Source organism: Dipodomys merriami, unplaced genomic scaffold, assembly GCF_024711535.1.
Source record: "Dipodomys merriami isolate MVZ:Mamm:240054 unplaced genomic scaffold, mDipMer1.0.p SCAF_29, whole genome shotgun sequence".
Classification (NCBI taxonomy): Eukaryota; Metazoa; Chordata; class Mammalia; order Rodentia; family Heteromyidae; genus Dipodomys; species Dipodomys merriami.
The window spans coordinates 3,048,360-3,069,526 of record NW_027204381.1 but is presented as its reverse complement, the minus strand read 5'-3'; the positions used below and the strand labels follow the sequence as shown (position 1 = coordinate 3,069,526).

Below are 21,167 nucleotides of genomic sequence, written 5' to 3'. Positions count from 1 at the left end.
GTTTCTTGTCCTTTATTGTGGTCTTGTTGGTTTTCTATGTGTAGGACATCTTTAAGAATCTTTTGTATTGCTGGTTTGGTGGAGATATATTGTTTCAATATTTCTTTGCTATGGAAGGTTTTTGTTTGACTTTCGGTTATGAAGGAGAGTTTAGCTGGGTACAGAATTCTTGGTTGATAGTTGTTTGTCTTTAGAGCATGGCATACATTATTCCAAGCTCTTCTTGCTTTGATTGTCTCCGCTGAGAAATCTGAGGTGATTCTAATTGGCTTCCCTTTATAATTGATTGATCTTTTCTCCTTGACAGCTTTAATGATCTTTTCCTTGGTCTGAATTGATCCTGTATGGATTATAATGTGATGGTGGGATGTCCTATTCTGGTCTGGTCTATTCGGAGTTCTAAAAGCTTCTTGTATCTGAATAGGCCTATCTTTTTGCATGTTTGGGGAGTTCTCTGCTAGGATCCTGTTAAACAAATTTCCTAGACCATTAACTTCTGTCTCTAGGTGCTCCTCTACGCCCTTTATCCTCACATTAGGACTTCTGATGGTATCTTCCAAGTGTTGAATAGATCTATCATATTTCTTGGGTTTGTCTTGGATGGTTGTATGTTCTTTCTCTATAATATCTAGGCTGTCTTCAATCCCCGAAATTCGATCTTCTGCATGGTCTAACCTACTATCAAGACTTTCTACTTTGTTTTTTAGTTCTTTTCCTTCGAATTGGTCGGCTTTGATGGCTTCAAATTCTTTGTTGAAGCTTTCTTTTAGATCTTGTATGAACTTCTTTACTTCCTTAATGTGGTGTTCAGTGTTTATTCTCCAATCACTTAGTTGATTGGTTATGGTTTCCTTGGACTCCCATTCCTTCTGTTGGGTTCCATTCAGCATTCCTTTTGTGGTCTCCCTGACTTCTTTCAGCTCTCCATTTATGGATTCCATGAATGCCTTTAGTGATCTGTCTGTATTCTCATCTCACTCTCTGAATTCCTGTATTACTCTCTGGTTAGCTTATTCACTTTCTCGCAGTTCCTGTAGTTCTCTTTGAGTGTTCTCAGCCTGTTCAAGCCATTCTTGACTTTCTCTTTGAGTGATCTCAGCTTGCTCACGCCATTCCTTTATTTCTCTTTGAGTGTTCTCAAGCTGCTTATGCAATTCCTGTATCAATCTTTGAGTAGCTTCCTCAAGCTCATGATATTCCTGTATTAAGCTTTGTTTTGCCTCCTCTCTCTCCCTATCATGCTCATACAGAGTCCTTTGCAGGTTTTCAATATTTTTATTTACCATGTTTGCCAGTAGTGTTTGTAGAGCTTTTTGGGAACTCTCCTCTGGATTATTCTTTATCTTTTCTGTCCCCTGATTATCATGAGTGGGATTTGAGATACCCAGACTTGCCATTTTTCTTGTGTTTTTCCGGGTTGCTCTGCCCATTTGGGATGAAAGTAGCACCAGTTTTGTGCTAGCACACTATTTTAAGGCAAGCATCAACCAAAGTCTGTAGTTGCACAGTCAAAAGTCTGCATATACAATCTAGTTCAACAGATATATCTATTCAACATCAAACAACTATGTATTAATTTGCTACAAACCGCAAAGAAGAATTTGGCAAACAGAAATTATTAGGTTTAGGGAGAGATGTGGGTAAAAATAGGCATAGAGGGATGTGGAAAGGCAGTGGGAGAATTAACTAAATCCTAATCCCAAAGCGGGAAATAGGTTGGATGCAGTGATAGTAGAGAGAGAGAAAAAAAGAAGAAAGAGAAAGAAAAAAAGACATTCCATTTGTTAGGAAATGGAAAGGCTTGGAAAAAATTATATTAAGTGAAGTAAGCCAGGCCCAAAGAAGCATAGGTCCCATGGTTTCCCTTATTTGCAATATCTAGTATAGGTATGAGTCAAGCAGAAAAGGTCAGATAATGTGATGTTAGGAAAATGAACCCTTAATATGTATTTTAATGTTTTCGTTTCTTTCATGCATATGTTTCTAACGCATTTATAAGATTATTTCTTTGTTGCTTTGTATGTCCCTCCCCCACAGTGTAACCCCCGCTTTCACTATATTTGATGTCAGTATAACATGTGGAGGAGATGGGGGCAAACAAGTCGTGTAAGGATTCAGGTGGACCTGTTGCAACAATGAGAAGTACAAAATGTCATGTCAAAACCAGCTTTACAATGTCGGTGGGGGGGGGGGAGGGGGGTATAATTGGGGGGGGGGAGGGGGGAGGCTGGGAAGGGAGGTGAAGGGTAAACAAAGGAGGAGGCTGCAATGCTTGGTAAGAAATGTATGCATTATCCTGCCCATGTAATTGTAGCCCCTCTGTACAGTATGTTCTCAAATAAAATAAAATAAAAAAAAAGAAAAACAAAAATTAAATATTAAAAAGTGTAACACTTAAAAATTATGCAAATTTCAAAACTTAATTTTCAGAGAAGAACGTGGATAGAATAAGAGAATGGGCGGGATAGAAAGGAGATGTGAAAAACTTATAAATGAAATGCTTAAAATATTACATAAGTATAAAGAGGTAGTACTGATAGTAAGGAATTTAAGTCTAAGAGGTTTTAAATTGAGTAATACATTTCTGGATTAAGTGTGTACACAATGAGGGCTAAGGTCTAATAATCGACTATGGGTATATCTGAGGATGAGCAGAACAGCAATTAAGTCATGCAAAGAAGAATGAAAGAGAAGAAAAAGTGAAAAGAATGAGAAGGAAAGAAAAAAAAGGATCAAATGGTCAGTAGAGCTAAACAAAAAAAAAATTTTAAAGAAAAAAAAGAAAAAGAAAGTACACACACATATACCCCTAAAATAAAAATTATAAGAGGAAGAAAAAAAGTTAATAGAAAACAAAAAAATTTGTTTCAAGTTAAAAATTAAAAAAAGTTTTAGAAAATTTTTTTAAATAAAAGGTACAAAAAGAGTTCTTTGATTTTGGGGGGGGGGGAGGGTAATGGGAAGATCCTATATATCTGCCTTATGTCCATAACCAGTCTCTTGTTGTAGTCTCTGTCTGTTTGTGGTGTTTGATTTTCCTGTGGGTTGGATGGTTTCTTTAGTCAGTTTGTGTGAGCAGGCAAAAAAATGCTCTGCTTTGCCCAGGATTTTGTGATCCACCTCCCAAGCTAGTTCAATGGGAAGGAGATCTGCTTTGAGCATCACAAAAAAGGGAGATGACTGTTTCCTCTAGCTTGGAGATGTTGTGATAAGGCTAGGTTCTGGGTAGAGTTGAGGCCTTTCAGCAAACAGCAGCTATCCCTGAGGAGCTAGCTGCTGAGAAACTAAAAGAGCCCAGCCTGGAGCCATTCTCAGGGTTTACATACTAATTTCTATAGTGGCTACACTAGGTGACATTCACATCAATGGTACATGTGGGTTCCTCCCCAATGTGCACCAGCATTTGTTGTTTATTTTCTTGATGAATTGGGTGAAATGGAATTAGAATATAATTTTGATTTGCATTTCTATTTTTAGCTAGGGATATTGAATTTTTCTTCATATACACATACATACACATGAATACACACACTTATATTAGCCATTTGCATTTCCTGTTCTGAGAGTTGTCTCTTCTATTCATTTACCCTATTTCATATTGAGATGTTTGTTGCTTTGCTGTTTAATTTGTTGATCTCTTTGTACACTCTGGATATAACTACTTAACTCCTTACCTGGTAACACACAAACCTTAGCTTCCAGATTTTAGCTAAATTGTTCAATTTAAAATGAACACAAATACAGTGAAAACAGGGGTTATACTGTCTTGGGGCGGGGTACATACAAAGCAACAAAAAAAAATCACATGGTACCTTATAGCTTATAAATATGTTAGAAATAATAGCAAGAAAGAAAAAACCACATGTATCCTTATCTTGGGGTTCATTTTGCTTATCATCCTCTTATCTAACCTTTTCTGCTTGACTCAGACATATACTAGTTATTGCAAATAAGGGAAACCATGGGACCTATGTTTCTTTGGGCCTGGCTTACTTCACTTAACATAATTTTTCCAAGTCTTTCCATTTCCTAACAAATGGGGCAATGTCATTCTTTCTGATGGAAGCATAGAAGTCCATTGTGTATATATACCACATTTTCTTGATCCATTCATCTAAATAGGGATACAAGTTGACCCATTGCAACAATGAGATCTACAAGACACTATATCGAAAAACAAACTTTACAATATAGGCGAGGGAGGGGAAGGGGGCAATGTAGTTGTGGAGATGGGAGGTAGGAGGGAAAGGATGGTAGGGAAAAAACAAAGGAGGAGGCAATAATGCTTGACAAGAAATGTACTCATTCCTTTGCTCATGTAACTGTAACCCCTCTGTACAGTATTTTCACAATAAAAACTTATTTAAAAAATGAACACAAATGAAGATGAAATGAATCTTCCAGTAGGCATGAAGCAGTTGAGCATCAAACGAAAATTCAAATACAATCCCCCCATATTCTATAAACACCCTATTGTTCAACCATAAGTAATGTATGAGAGATAATAATGTACTGCTATTATTCAATGACCTCTGTTCCCTTTAATTTTTTATAATTATTAACATATTAATTTTATGTATTAATTTAATGTGATTTTTCCATACATGAATGTAGTAAGCCTTGGTTATATGCACCCTCTCTTTACCTCCTCTCTCTGTCTCTCTCTCTCTCTTTCTGTCTCTCTCTCTCTTTCTCTCTCTCTCTGTCTCTCTCTCCATTTCCCCAAGGAACAGTTTCATTCACTGCTATTTACCCTCGACTTTTACAGGCATATTTGTTAGTTTATTTGTTTCCTCACTTGAGAGAAAATGTGGTATTTTTCTGTGCCTTGCTTGTTTTATTGTGCACAGTGCTCTACAAGTTCATCAGCCTTCCTGTAAATGTGTTATTCTTGTTGAGTAGGTAATTCTCCAATGTGTATAAATACCACATTTTCTTTATCCAGTAATCAATTAATAGACCTGTTGTCTGATTTCATATATCAGCTTCTGTGAATATGCTTCTATAGAGATAGGTATACAAATTTTTATTTCACTGACTTTGATTACTTTGGGTATATACCTACAAGTAGCTTTATAAGATCATATAGTAGTTCTAATTTAAGTTTTGAGAGGATTTTGGCTGTACTATAAGGGTTCATTTTGTATACACATCCTTGTCATCCTTTGTTATTTTTTATTTTTAGATAATGGCCAAATTGTTGTTGCATTGCTTGCTCTTTTGTTTAAGTTTTTGAGTTTTTAAAAAATCTGATTATCAACCCTCTTGTCATATGCCAAATGTTTTCCCCATTCTGTAGGCTGACTCCTCTTTCTGTGATTATTTCCTTTGTTGGACAGAGGTTTTAGATTTGATAGAATCCCATTTGTCAGTCTTTGTTTTATTTCTTGATATATTGGATTTCTATTCAGGAAATTGTTGCCTCTGCTTAATCATGAAGTGATACTTGTATATATAACCATCTTCTAGGTCTTATTTATGATCTTCGATATCTCTTGAATTAATATTTGTGCAGGGTCAGATTGTTTCTGTCTTCTACATGTGGATAACTGGTTTTAAGAGCCTCATTTATTGAATAGTCTGTCTTTTATTCAGTGTATGAACTGGGCACTGGTGGAATCCTACTTCTTATCAATAGAGAAATGAGGGGCTCAAAGAAACATAGGCTCCATGGTTTCTCTCATTTGTTATTATTAGTATATTTCTAGGATAGTCCTAGCAGTGGATCACAATAGTTCAATAGCTATGTACATATGACCATATAAAAGGATGCTAATCGAAATGAAAGTCAAGATATGGAAACGGGGTATTTTGGTTGTGGTAGTTTTATGTTGTTGTTGTTTTTGTTTTTTGTTTTTTTTGGTCCGGTCATGGGGTCTGAACTCTGGACCTGGGCGCTGTCCCTCAGCTCTTCAGCTCAAGGCTAGCACTCTACCACTTGAGCCACAACGCCACTTCCGGCTTTTTTCTTTTTGCTTATGTGGTGCTGAGGAATCGAACCCAGAGCCTCAGGCATGCAAGGCAAGCACTCTACCACTGAGTCACTTTCCCAGCCCAAGGTTGTAGTATGTAATATACTGAATAAAGTTCATCCTTCCTTCCCTTCCTTCCTTCCTCCTCATCTCCCTCCCTCCTTATTTCCCTCCCTCCTTTCCTTCCTTCCTTTCTCTGTTTTCTTTCTTTCCTCCCTCCCTCCCTCTCTCTCTCATTCCCTCTCTCCCTCTCTCCCTCCGTTGCTCCCTCCTTCGCTCCTTCCCTCCCTCCCTCCTACACTCCCTCCCTCCCTCCCTTCTTCCTTCCTTCCTTCCTTCCCCTTCCTTCCTTCCTTCCTTCCTTCCTTCCTTCCTTCCTTCCTTCCTTCCTTCCTCTTTCTTTCTTTCTTTCCTTCCTTCCTTCCTTCCTTTCTTTCTTTCTTTCTTTCTTTCTTTCTTTCTTTCTTTCTTTCTTTCTTTCTTTCTTTCTTTCTTTCTTTCTTTCTTTCTTTCTTTTCTTCTTTTTCCCTTTGGTTTATCATCTGTTGTCAGAGTTTTTGATTTTTGTTACTCTATATTTTGTATATAAGCTTATCTGAGTTGGGGAAGGGAAGCAGAATAGCAAAATACTTAGACAATGTAAACAGTGATACTCACAAGACACTAGGTTGCAGATGAACTTTACAACTTGTGGGGGAAAGGGAATCCAGGAAAGGAAAGTAAGAGAAAATGAGGGAGAGGAAAACAGTGTTCAACAAGAAATGTACTCATTACTTCTCTTATGTAACTGTAACCCCTCTGACATCACCCTTACAATTACAATAAAATAAATTCCCCACAATTTCTTAAATAACTATTTTTTTTCCTCAAGTGGTTGTTCAATTGTCATGTGTTTATAGTTTCTCTTACTGATGGTTTCTGGTTGCTTTCTTTTGTTGTCTGATAAGATGTAATGAAATAATTCACTGTTGTTTAATTTTTTAAGATTTGCAATTGATCTCATATATAGTCATTATTAAAAAGATGACATGTGCTGATGAAAAGAATATCTATTCTGTGGCTATTTGTATACTTTGTGTCTGTGCTGTAGCCATCTATCAGGTTTATTTGGTAAGTAGTGTATCTAAACTCAAAAGGAGCTTCGTTGACTTTTTGTCTGGATGGCATATCTATCTCATGACATATCTATTAGAATTTCCTAGTAATTAAATTTAGAATATTTGAACAAGATGCAGTGTAAGATGTGTGCGGGATCTTCTTCAACCCCATTCATAGCCATTAGATTTCTCATCGTGGAACTTACCACCTCTGCAGGCCTGCACAATGATGACCTTGGGTTTGTCTCTTAGACCACGGCAGTTGCAGGTGTTGAATATCTGATAGATGGTGTCATAAAATAACACATCTGGGGTTTTATCGCTATGCATAGTTCCGCAGATTCCATGTGGGGTGCCATGAGACATCAGCACCAAGAATGTGCTGTCTGAGTAGTTGTGCTCTGGTCTGTCAGCAAAAGCTCTCAGCACTGACTCCATATCCTGGAAAAGGACAATGTCTACTGCAGTAGAACAAGTAGTAAAAATTATCTGGCATTCTAAATCTGCCATCAGCAGCAGGAAACATGCATAAGGCTCTTGTCAGAGTGGTTAATCAATAATAATACTTTATTTTCTTGATTTGTGTCTTCCATCTTTGTGCTCTTTCTGACATACTGTAAACAGTCTTCTTGATATATTATACATCTATTTATGTTATTCATACTACATTTTCTCACCAAATGAGAGCCTTGATAAAGGAACCACAAAACTTTCTCTCTGTATCTTTTCACATGTGCTTTAAGGAAAAACAAACCTTAGCACTGATACTCCACTTTTGATTACTCCCTTCTTCAGATTATTCCCTCTGCCTGGCCATGCATGTAGAAGTCTCAAGTTAGCCCTTTCACTTATAGCTCCCTCTGTCTGGAAAACCTTTCCTACTCATTTTTCCAAAGCATGTCATTCTTTGTAATCCTGTCTCATTTTTATGCTGTCTATTCACAGAAGCTTTTCTGAACCTCATCAAGCATTGCTCTCACATCTCTCATTGCTATTTTTATTCTTTTTATGTCAAATATTAATATATGTTGTCTCTCTTCACTCTAACCTAGACCAATGCAAGCTGGACATTAACTGCCTCATTTACACAATCATTCCCAGTTTTAGGAAGAACTTTCACACCAAGTCAGAGCTCATACTTGTGTTAGCATTAATTTTTCTACAAATTACTAGCAATAAATTATAATTATCCTACTTTAGAACTAAGAATTGTGTGGATACATATTCCACTTCTCCATTTACATGATAGAAAAAAATATTGGTAGCAGAAAGAGAAATACCTGCCTAAAATGTAGAGATTCATTTGTCTATTTTCACAATTTGTATATTACACACACACACACACACACACACACACACACACACACACACACACACACACAATATAAATACAGATGTGGCCTATGCTTGTAAAGAGTTTTGTCAGACAGCAAGGAAATGTAATGAATATTTATTATGATTACAATGAGTGAGGAGCTCTTACCTTGGCTGTACTGAATGTATATTAAGATTGCAATGAGTAAGGAGCTCTTACCTTGGCTGTACTGAATGTATATTAAGATTACAATGAGTGAGGAGCTCTTACCATGGCTTTAAGGTTCCTTTCTACAGTCACAGTATAGCCCAGGTCCTCAAGCAGCCCTTCCATTCCTCTGATGTCAATTTCCGCACCATACCTCAGAGAATGGTGGTCAAACTTTATATTACATATAATGAGAGCTTGGCGTGTGCGACCAGTTCTTTCCTTTATTGGATAGATCTACAAAAAAACGGATATTCAGTAAGGTTAATTTACTAGCATTCTCTGAATCTCTTATATTCCTGGATCCACTTTGGATCACAAGTGCTACATTACTTGATTAATTCAGTCCCAAGTGCCACAAAAGTAATTAGTCAAAGAGCAGCATACCCCCATCAGTGTTGCTTTACTAGGTCTTAGGTAGTTTCCTCTCCCCAGCCTCTATCAGAAGACATTGCCTTCCTGTTTCTTTAGTGTCCAGAGCTAGGAACAGAACATATCTGGAATGGTTATTCAAGAATCTTAACTAAACTCGAATAATTTTACCTTCTATAAATTTATCTACACTTAATTAAATCTTTCTTAGAATTCAAGCTGCAGATCAAATTTACTGTTAGTGATAGTTATTCATCACTGGCTCCAGTAAGAATAAACAAAATTGATCCTTTGGGTTTGATGATACAGTTTTTAGCACATCAGTGTTTTTCAAACATTAATGATATTGTTTAAAAATCCTTCATGTCTAGTGTTTTCAACTCAGTAAACATTTTTATACTATGATTATAACTAAATTTCCCACAAATTCCAAACAGAAGCAATAAGTGAATATAAGCACCAGACATTTTATCAGCAAGTTGAAGGAGAATTGGAATCTGGTTGAAGCTATTCAGCAATTCCTTGAAAGCCTCAATGAGAAAGTTTACCACTGTCCCTTTTCCCCAAAATGGTGATTTAAGAAATTATGTCTTTAGTGGGAGCAGTTGTTTTTTGCCCTCACTTCCATGCACCAAGCATTGTACCTCATCTGCCATTTCTGCACTGAGTCTCAGGAATTTCTCACGGGGACAAAGCTGGAGGACATCAGACCCTGCTGACTCAGCTGGTTTAGTCTCGGTGATAGGACGAACTGTAAGGAAACATGAAAAAAAAAGGTAATTTATGATTTCTGCTTTTGTGACTCAATTAAGTACCTCAGAGAACTAAGAGAAAAAGGAATCCCAAGAAGACATTTTAATATGTAGGCAGTATAAATAAAGAGATGGGTAAAAACTGAGAAAGAATTCATTGATAGAGTAAAAAACTCTCAAAAATGAAACAATAGATTTTCACCTTTCTGAGGAACCTACTATTTGAGACCAAACTTGGCTTTTGCATCTTCTACAGAAACATTTTTATTTTTCCATTTGTTTTACTTTGGTAGCATTTACTCATCAAAGTACATTTGCATGTCTCTAAGCAAAAATATATTAAGTATTTCTCAGGGTGCTATTCATTAGAAAATGCTATGAATTGAAATGGTCTGTTCAAAATTTTCTTATATCCACATTTAAAAGTTACTAAGATCCACAATTTACCAAGTAAATATAAGCAGGAAAAGTACTTCGATATGTTTTATTTAATGTATCAAAAATATTATCATTGCATTACTTCCCATAATTCAAGGGCATATACAGTTGGTACTTCATTTTGCATGCCATTTTGCAATAAGTCTCTTCACCTAATCCACGTGATTCATAGAAACACACCACTACACTTGAAATCTTGAATTCTATATCATTCAGAAATTACTCATTTCAGAAACAGCTTGACTTCTTACACTTTCTAGAAGAAATAGGTTTCAGTTATCTGTCATTGAATGTTAAAGTCAGATGCTCAGGAAAAGTATTCTTTTTTTTTTTTTGTCAGTCATGGGTCATGAACTCTGGGCTTGGACGCTATCCCTCTGCTCTTCAGCTCAAGGCAAGTGCGCTGCTGCTTAAGCTACAGCACCACTTCTAGTTTTCATGGTTTATTGGAGATGAGCGTCTCATGGACTTTCCTTCCCGGGCTGGCTTTGAACCGTGATCTTCAGATCTCAGCCTGTTGAGTAGCTAGGATTACAGGCATGAGCCACCGGTGCCCAGCAGGAAAAATGTTCTTTAATGATAGTGATATTTTATCTCAGGTCAAAGATTTTATTTTCTTATTTTTTGGAGAGATAGAGGTATGCTGACATAATTTTAGGTACTAGAGAAAATGTCTATGTATATGTAATTCTAAAATCAAAAATTATTTCATTGCAAAACAGAAAATACAGAGGAGTCCACGCCCCAAATTTCTCATAACCAATCAGTGCAATAGAAGGAATTTAAACAAAAATTTTATGTTCTTAATCTTATGAAACTCTGTCCCTTGAAACTGATACAAAAAGGGAGAGCACGTATAGAACAAGAGAAAGCCATGTTTCTTGGTAGGTAGAAATTTGAGTGTTCATGTCTCTAATAATTAACAGTGCTCAGAACATAAGAGTGCATGTGTGTGCATTCACACATGCAGTCTATATGTATGTATTTATGCATTTGTCAAATGAAATTGAACAAAAACAGTTTGTCTTCTTTATATTCTTTACTCTATAACCTCCAGGCTTGGCTAAGAATCCTTAAAATTATATCTTTGCCTAAAGAACTTGTGAGGCTTTACCTATTCTAATATCTCACTTAGTGCCCTATTCCAAAGGGCTAGTGCACTCAGATTACAGGGATTACTGATGAATCTACAATGCCAGTAGGTCCAAGGGTCCACCAGACCACTCACAAAAGGGCCTACAGGGTACTCCTTTCTACAAAAAGCCTTGGCTCTTCAAGTAGTTTGTAGATGTTAATGTTCATTATGATCCTTGTGGTTGCTAAACTCACTTTGAATCTCCTTTTACTTAAAATTTGATTATCATGTTCTGTATTACCCGTGATTATTTTAAATGTGAGACTTTTCAAGCAGTCTAAATATTGAAAAAAGCAATTAATCTTCAGAAGACCTAGTGTAAATATTAATGAGAATGTATCCTGGGATATAGTCTTGGACATCTAGCATGCTCACATCCCTTCTCTATAAAAAAATGGCTTACTGGTAATTACTCATTAGTAGTATCTAATATTAGGGCTAAAGATTTATGTTTAGGCTCTATGGGAAACTGTCTGTCATCCAGTAACTTGTATCTGTACATTTGGACTCTAGTAATATAGTTCAATTTGGTTCAGAAGTTGTGCAAAGGTATAAAACTTAACATTTGGGCATGGAGATTTTTTTATATTTTTGGAAATACAGAAATAGGCAAGCCTTAGAAAATTCTAAATTGTAGCTCCTACATAATAATTATAATGATAACTAATATTTATTGCATGCATGGCCTTCATTTGCCTATTTATCCCATATTAAGTAGATATGTCTTATGTGTTAGTTATTCTAATGATTACTATTACATGATTACTGAAAAAACTAGATTTATGATCTAGTGGAAGAAACTTACTAGATGCTAGCCTTATTCACTGAGATGTAAAAGGAATAAGGTGGAACAAAATAAAGGAAGTAAGTATAATTTTAGGTAGGCTTATGGAACTACTAGAATATTTGAACAGAAATATTGCATATGAAGGTAGAGCTAAATGACTCTGGAATGTATAGAGTTCATTATAGAGAGCCTGAGATGAGTGCTAGTATGTTGGGATTTATCAGGTACCTGGCATTACTATGTTAGCAACTTTACAAGTTATAAGAAGAATTATTGGAATTGTCTCTATTTTACAGATCCTAAGACTGATGTCTGAGGAGGTTAAGAAACTTGTGCCAAGTTACTGAATTCACAGGATGACAGAATCTCTAAGTTTAGGGTTTTTCCTACAGTGTTTCTATATTAATTATTTCTGTTTAAACAAAAGGACTCTGTTTTGGGAATTGGTTCTCACCCTGCTAAAGACAAAGGCTGTAGGAAAGACAGTGATTATTTTAATGAAAATGGTATTTCAATAATAGAATGATCAGAAAATCGAGAAGACACTGAGGATCCGGAATTTTGAGTTATCCATTGTAAGTTATTCTAGACTTACCGTTGACATCATTGCCTTTTGGCTTCTCTTTAAGGATTGTTTCCCTTAGCACTTGACGTGTAATAATATCAGGGTTCCGCTGCAAAGCGTCCACAAAGACCCAACGTTTATCTCTCCACTCAGCATTGTTAAATGTTTCCTTGTCCTGTTCCTCAAGTTTCACCTTATTGTTTTGTACCAAATTTTCCAAAAAACCAGTGAGGATATTTTTGCCCACAACTTCTGCCATCTTAAATGGATTTTTCTTAAAGTTGTTTTCTGTAAGAAACAGGAAAATTTGTTCCACTATATGCACAACTAGCAAATTTTTCCTGAACTTTAAACACAGCTTCTATGATGTGAAATGCCCTTGAAGTGCATCCTGCTTTTACCATCTCAGCAACAAAGTACACACATCTTTCATTGTATCTGTAGAACCCTTTCACCTGTTTAAATTAATACCAGAATATAGTATATACTTGGTTTGAAACAAGTTATTTAATATCAATTGATTTAAAAAAAGACGATGTCTCAGCATGTAATATAACTGTAAAATGTGTATTAACTTTTATAGTTATACTAAATACCCATAGCAAAAATCATTTTCAAATAATCACTATTTATCAATTATATTCTATTTTCTTTATAAATATAAATATACCATACCCTTACAATAAACCAGTAGGATATTTATTTTTCCTACCTTAAACTAAAAAAAAATCATAAATATAAATATCACTTAAATGTATTAATTACGGTTGCATAAATCCTAATTTGCATAAAACCAGATTATATCTATTAGGATTCAAATTCTGTTGGTGTATCATATTCTGTTGTTAACCATGACATTGCATTAGTGACAATAGTGAAAATTTATGGAGCACCTATTGTGCGTTACATAAATCTCACTGAAATACCATGAAAAAAATTTTGTCAAAGTGTAGTACATGGTACCAAATCAAGCCCAATGCCAACACGGGATAAACCATAGGTGAAAAAAAAAAGCAAGAATGACTTTGGTGTCCTATATAGTTTATATACATTTATCACAAATAGGAAAGGAAAGGGGGAACAACAAAATGTTGAGACAAAGAAGAAAGGGCAAACCAATGTAACAGCAATACTCACAAGATAACGTGTTGGAAATGAACTTTGCAATGTTGGGGGTGCATTGCGGGGAGGAAAATGGAAGAAAAATGAGGGAAGGGATAACAATGTTTGACAAGAAATGTACTGTCTACCTTATGTATGTAACTGTAACCCCTCTGTACGTCAGCTTGACAATAAAATTATATATTTTTAAAAAATGTAGTACATGTACTCATGGGATACTACTATTCAGCCATTGGAAAATGAAATTGTCATTTGTGAAAACATGGGAGTAAAATAAACTAGCCAGGGTATTAAAGTTAAATACTTCATGATCTATCAAATGTGCATTTTAAAAATACAAAACTAAAAATGAAGAGTAAAATAGTGCTTACCAAGGTCTGTGGTGGAGGAAAGAAAGTTAGAGAGATGTGAGCTACGGGAAACATTTCCTTAGAAGAAATATGTTAATAGTGATGTATTGTTAGTTGTTCAGAGAGTACATTTTAAGTATTCTCAGCTCTCTTTCTCTTTCTCTCTCTCACACACACAATTATAGGAGGTAACACCTATGTTAATTAAATTCATTTAGGTATCACTCAATATATGAATATTTTAAAATGCCATATTTTACATCATAAACCTGCATTTTTTATTTTCAACTGCAATAACAGAATTTTTAAATGAGATTTTGCCTAAAATCCTCTTTCCATAAACTGCTTAATCTCAGTGTACCAATTGTAAGCCTTAAATAAGAAACAACTGACTTTCAAATTTATGAAGTCAGTCTAGACATAGATCCTAACTCTGAGAACTGTATTCTCAGTATCAATGAGTTATCTTTTTACCATTACCCAGAAACTTCCTAAATTCAACACTTAAAGCAGAACTGTACACTTTAATTCTCCTCTTTTGTACTCTGCTAGTACACACTTTCTAACCTGTAAGGAAACAGCAGCCCTGATGACAGACAGCACACCCATTGGTCTCATTTCTCTATATCTCATTTTCTGTCCAATCCATATTGTATTGGCTTTCTCTGATCAATATTTACAGAATCTGACAATTTCTTTTGATCCTGATTATGTCTTTCTGTCCAGGCCAACATACTTCCTTTCTCAATTACTCCAGCAAGCTTATAAACTCTTCCCTATTTCCTTTTCTATTCTTTACAATGAAGCAGGATATTCCAGTACCTAGATTAGATCACAAAGCTTTCTGATCAATATCATCTAAGGTGTTTTCATTCTTCCAATATTGTTAATACCTTGCTTGTCATATTTTACATATTCTGCCCTTTTTTAAGTTTCTAGAAAATCCTACAAGGGCTTTACCTACATTTTAAATTCCTTACCCAACTCATTCTTTCCTCTTGTGTCCTCTGTTTATCTTTCAGTTTTAATTGTACTTTCTTCAGGGAATCCTTCCAGATGCCCCCTGGCTGCATGGAGGGACAAGTGTATGTGCTCCTGAGGTACCTTGCTTTTCCCTAGACCAGAAATTTTCTCCACATAATTATAATTCCCAATATACTTGTCATTACCCCACTATTATTTTTTAAGCTCTGCAAGGTCAAAGCCTTTAAACTAGGTCTACATTACTTGTGGCATTCAAGTGGTCTTCAGTAATGCACTCTTTAATCACACATTGATGTAAGCACAAATGAATAAAATGTAGGCATGATCCAACTATTAATGAAACTCTTTATGTTTAATGGCAAGTTAAGTAAGTTTGATTACTGAATATGAGTACATTGTAAGATTTGAGGTACAGGGACATTACACTCACTCTCCTATTCATTTAAGGATAATCAATGAGCACCTATTTGTAAATGATTATCTGATAGTGTTGTAAATACCCTTTTGTAAATACATTCCCAGGTATTAAGGCTTAGAAGTAGATGGAGAGATGGGTGCCATGCAAATAAGCTAATTTTATTATTAGCATATGCACAAGAAAAGCATTTTTAAATAGCACTCATCAAGTGGCAGTTGGCTGGGTTTGAAACTGAGACCTGAAAGGTTAGTGGAGGCTCAGAGGCTTATATTCTGAAGGGAACCTATTTCTGGAGGGAGTAGTATGAGCAAAAGTACAAAATCTTGATATTGTCAGGAAGCTAGTGGAGCTGAGCTTTAAAAGAGTACTATAATAAAAGCAGAAATATATGGCACAAACTTGAAATGGCAATGTTCAGATGCACATTGCTTTTTGAATACTTGTGCAGACAATAGAGATAAGCTAGAGTTTTAATCAAGCCAACCTGAGATCACTCTACCAAATGTACCTTTTACCTTAGACAAATTTTATCATTTTTCTCTCAGTATCTTCTTGCAGTTGGTAATTACAAAATACAATTGCATAATTTTACTTTTATGCATTTTTATTGTTATTATACAAGTGATATACAGAAGGGCTGTAGTTGTCTAAGTGATGTAATGAGTACAGTTTTTGAAGTGTCACTCTTTGCCTCACTTTCTTCCAGTTTTTCCCCTCCCTTCTGCACCCACAAATTGTACAGTTTATTTCAACATAGTAACTAGTTGATTACCACTGCTGCATTTGTCCCACCATTTCTGTGCCTCCCTTACCTTCCCAAAGACAGATAACTGAAAAAAACAAACAGCAAAAAAGAAAAAAAAACTCTTGTTTCCATTTCCTGGAGTTCATTTCAGTCAATATCAGTTTATATGATCAGATGCACATAGGGATCCCACTTTTGTGTTCCTGATGTAAGAATGTTCTCCTTTGGTCTAACTGAATGTGAATGCCTAGAGACATGTATAATTTATCAGGCCCCAATGTATTTATTTATTTATTACCATCCAGTGTGTTTACATGGAGATCTATTGGCACATTGTAGCTACTACAAATGAGGGAAAACATGAAACCTATTTTTATCTGGATCTGGCTTACTTCACTTATAATTTTTTTCAAGTCTTTCCATTTTCTTATGAATAGTACAATGTGATTCTGATGGATGAATAGAATTCTATTGTGTATTTATACTATAATTTCTTGATTCAGAGCATCTAGGATGATTCCATATCTTACCTTGGTAAATAATGCTGGCAAAATTGGCTATCCACATGCAGAAAACTAAAGTTGGATTCTTATATATCATCTTGTACTAGAATCAGTTCAAAATGGATCAACTACCTCATTGTAAGCCCCAAAATCATGCAAATATTACAGAAAGGAGTAAGGGAAACACTAGGGCTCCCAGACACAGCGTAAAACTTTACTAAGTAAAGATACAGAATGTCAACAAGTAAAAGAAGGACTGGATCAAACTTAAACGTTTCTGCCTGGCAATGGACATATCTAACAAGGTAAGTAGAAAACCCACAGAATGGGAGAAGATATTTACCAGCTATGCATCAGACAAGGGCCTCAGATGCAAACTATTCTTAGAGCTCAGAAAAATGTACTCATTACCTTACTCATGTAATTGTAACCCTTCTGTACAGCATCTGTGCAATAAAATAAAATTTAAAAAAATAAACCTCCAAAAACTAAACCCTCAAAGAAACAACAACCCAATTAATAAGCTAATGACTTCTCAGGAGAAGACGTAAAAGGATATAAGAAGATGTAAAAAAAAAAAAAAAGATGAAAACTGTTCAAGATCCAGCCATAAAGGAATTGCACATCAAAACAACATTGACATTCTACCTCACCCAAGTTAGAATGGCTATTTCAAGAAAACTAACAATAACAAATGCTGGCATGGATATACCTAAAAGGGTACTCTATTAACATCGTTGGTAGGAATGTAAACTTATTTAAACATTCTGGAAAGTAGTATGAAGTTTCCTCAAAAGTCTAAAACATACAGCTTCCTTATGACTCAGCAGTTCCAGTCCTGGACACTTATCCAGTGGACTACAAACAGAGCCACACTAAAATGACCACCACAACCATTTTCATTGCAGCATATTTACCATTGCATACTTTTAAATATTCACTTAAGAGAATAAAGAGGCGGTCATGCAGAAGGAAGTTTATCAAAAATTATTTTGGAAGGGTAAACAAAGGAGGAGGCTGCAATGCTTGGTAAGAAATGTATGCATTATCCTGCCCATGTAATTGTAGCCCCTCTGTACAGTATGTTCTCAAATAAAATAAAATACAATTAAAAAAATTATTTTGGTATATTTGTGGGTTTTTTTACAAAAGATACTGAATTGAGGTTGCAATGAAACAAAAAAAGACTGATACAATGTTTTGAGATATTACTGGAGATTATTCCTTGGGAATTTTAGTTAACAATTGCCAGAATCTAGGTTGTTTATATTCATAAAGCCTCTTGGTTTTATCTAGTATCTTTCAACCTTTTCACATTTATTATCTAATGGTCCCTTATCCACTCTAGTAACTGGTAAGCCAGATTCCTTGGCTTAGAGGCAGCCAAGGATATTGATTTAACTTAGTATTTTACAGACAAATGCCTTAATTCATGAAGCAAACAAGAAAAGAAAAAAAAATCTGTCCCTGCCTTTTAGGAGCTTCAGTTGTTAGGTAACATAAATCCTGACAATGAGACCAAAGGAGGATACTCTCAGGAGAGAAACGGAAAGGCACAATGCCTATGTGCATCTGATCATACAAAACAATAATTGTCGAAATGAACTCAGAAAATGAAAACAAGAGGTTTGTTTTGTTCTTTTTTGCTATTTTTGTTTACTTTTGGCTCTGTTTGTTCATTTATATGTCTTTGTGAGTGGAAAGGGGGCACAGAAATGGAGGAACAAATGCAGAAATGGTAACCACTGGACACTGTGTTGAAAATGAACTATCAACTTTTGGGTGGGGACAGGAAGGAAAAGCTGGGAGATAGCGGAGGAAGGGGTAACATTTTCTTCAAAGACTTTTACTCCTTACCTGACTTAAATCACTGTAACCCCTCTATACACCACCTTTATAATAGCAATAAATTTTTAAATGACGAGGAAAAAAAGCAAAAGAAAAAAGGATATAACTCCTGAAATAATTCTACTATAGAGAAAAAGGAGTAAAGAGAAATAATCATAAGGAAGTATTACTAGGGAAAGTGCAGTAAATAATTTTTTTATTCATGTATGTGAAATCACACTAAAAAGGATTCATGGAAAAGTAGATAGATTTTTTAAAATATATTTTGAAAGGCAGGAAAAGTTCTTGGAGAATTTCTTACTTTTCAAGTAAGAAATTTCCATTAATAGCTACCTAGAGTGTGAGAACTGAGAATTAAGTAACTGATTATCTTTCTTAAACATGTACTTCCAGGATAAACCTATGCCAGGCCATCTTTAGAGGAATTAACTGCAGCTATTTTAAAGATTTCAAATGCCCACAGTCTGGCTAAGATTGAGCTATGCAACATGAGGAAGAAGACTTTTTAACAGAATTTATCAAATGATGACAGATGTTTAGTGACATTACAGAACTTGGATCTAATCCATCCTTTTTATTTCCAACTAACAAGAATAAAGCCACATATTGGAGATGCTGTGTTTGAATACTAGCTGCCTACATACCAAATTATTTCCTGTCTCATAATATTTTGTAGTTTCTGTTTCTATGACAAATTTCATGAATGTAGCATGCAGACAGGGGGACAGTAGTTTAGCATCTCTGATAGCAATCCAACAAATCCTGTATCTGATTTACTTATACCAGAACCAGTTGGAGAAGGTGAGGAAAATGGAGTTAATTTCAACTAGATAAAGAGTACCATTTGTTATAAGAGAAAGGTGGGGCAGAAGCCCAAAAGGTCTAAGATCTGCTTCTGGAAAGAATGATTAGGACCAAAATGACTAATTCAGAATGAAGGGAAAGCGAAAGTTTTCCAAGTACATTTAGAAATTTTCAGAGTTCTCTCTTACACACATGATGCTACTATATTCACTCTTCCTTTGATGGCCATAAATCGAAAAAACAGGGATTAGCTCCTCTCTTATCCAGATAAAACTGAAAACCATACCTCCTCAGCATCTCAATCCAAGTGAATTATACACACAAGCAACAAGAGAGAGAATTCTACTTTTTGCTGGTCTGGTCCTGTGTTGTTGATTCTGCCTGCTACAGAACAATGAATCGATTGTTTTTTAAAACCCAATTCCTGGTCCAAGCTCAGGAAGAGACCCCAACTCACCAGCCATGAGGGAGCAAACAGCCTTAGATCCTTCCTGCAGCCTTGGAGAGAGCCTTCTACCCAAAAATGAAAGTCTCTCTGCCAGAGTTTCCTGAGTTGCAGGGGGTGGGACTTCTGGTTACATTGTGAAACTCAGAACTAGTTTCCTGTTGGGAAAACCCCTGTAGTCATGACACTGACCTGTCTGTCATAAGCAAATTTAGTCTCCCTTAGGGGAAGTTTTTTTGAAAGATAATGATTAAACCTTGTCCTGATGGCTGGCACCTCAGGATTGTTTACTCCTTTTCATTTTCTCTGACTCACCCACACCTCTTTTATTTTTTTATGATCTCTTAGTATTTCTACCTCTGCTCATTAAAAGCATGAATCAAAAAAAGTTGAATCTGGTTTAGTTTTCTTAGCTTTTTTCTGTCTAAATGTATAAATCATCTTCCCTCTCTGCCCTGCTACAATCTTTATCTTTCTTAATTTATTGTAAAGATGCTGTACAGAGGGGTTACAGTTATATGAGTAAGGCAATGAGTACATTTCTTGTCAAGCATTGTTACCCCTTCCCTGGTGGTTCTCCCACTATCCCTTCCCTCCCCCATCTTCATCCCCCCCACCAGAAGTTGTAAAGTTCATTTCCAATATGCTGTCCTGTGGGTATCACTGGTGCAATGGGTCATCCTGTGTCCTTTTTTCAGCATTTTGTTATTCCCCTTCCCCTCCACAGATTAGACAAATGTATATACAAATGCAGGGTACCAAAATCAAGTACAGTGACAACAGGGGATATACAGGGACAACAGGGGAAGAACATACAAAGGAAACAAAAAAATCACATGTACATTTAAAACAACAACAACAAAGAAAGAGCTCGTGTTCATATCTTGGGGTTCATTTTACTTAGCGTCATCTTATATGGTCACATGTACAATCTTTATTTCATATTTGAGATATCCCCAAGGAACTCTTTTTTCCTCTTCCCTACATGCTTTACTTTCACTGCTTAAAACTGACCTAATATTTGATTGTTTACCTCTACATTTTGACATTCTTTAAAAAAAGATTTCCGTGAAGCAGTTCAAGCTGTAATAGAAAAATGCATTAAATGCATAATTGTACAAAATAGATATGTCCAGAACAAATAGTGAAAGGGAGGAACAGAGGGGTGATTAGAGAATGGGAGAAAGAGAGGAAGGGAGGAAGAGAAGAAAAGAAGGGAGGGAAGGGCAGAGAGAGAGAAACAGATTGCAGTCCAGTTTGAAGGTTCTCAAAAGGTCAGAAATTTCATTTTGACTTAGAAGGGGTTTT

The 21,167-nt window shown here is 35.7% G+C and overlaps 1 protein-coding gene across 3 annotated transcripts in view; it reads right to left on the bottom strand.

Annotated features, from left to right (window-relative positions):
• LOC138838828 (caspase-4-like) overlaps window positions 1-19,958 on the bottom strand; it is a 28,410-nt gene extending 8,452 nt beyond the window's left edge. For 2 of the 3 annotated variants that reach the window (XM_070038196.1, XM_070038197.1), the window contains exons 1-5: window positions 19,872-19,958; window positions 12,671-12,928; window positions 9,608-9,714; window positions 8,655-8,828; window positions 7,276-7,510 (exon numbers count right to left, since the gene is read on the bottom strand). In XM_070038196.1, the coding sequence (XP_069894297.1) occupies window positions 7,276-7,510; window positions 8,655-8,828; window positions 9,608-9,714; window positions 12,671-12,928; window positions 19,872-19,878 (781 nt within the window). In that variant the 5' untranslated portion in view covers window positions 19,879-19,958. Of the gene's footprint in view, window positions 1-6,629; window positions 6,660-7,275; window positions 7,511-8,654; window positions 8,829-9,607; window positions 9,715-12,670; window positions 12,929-19,871 lie in introns of all 3 variants that reach the window. The other variant, XM_070038195.1, reaches the window with a different exon arrangement.
• Between the last annotated feature and the right edge of the window lie 1,209 nt (window positions 19,959-21,167).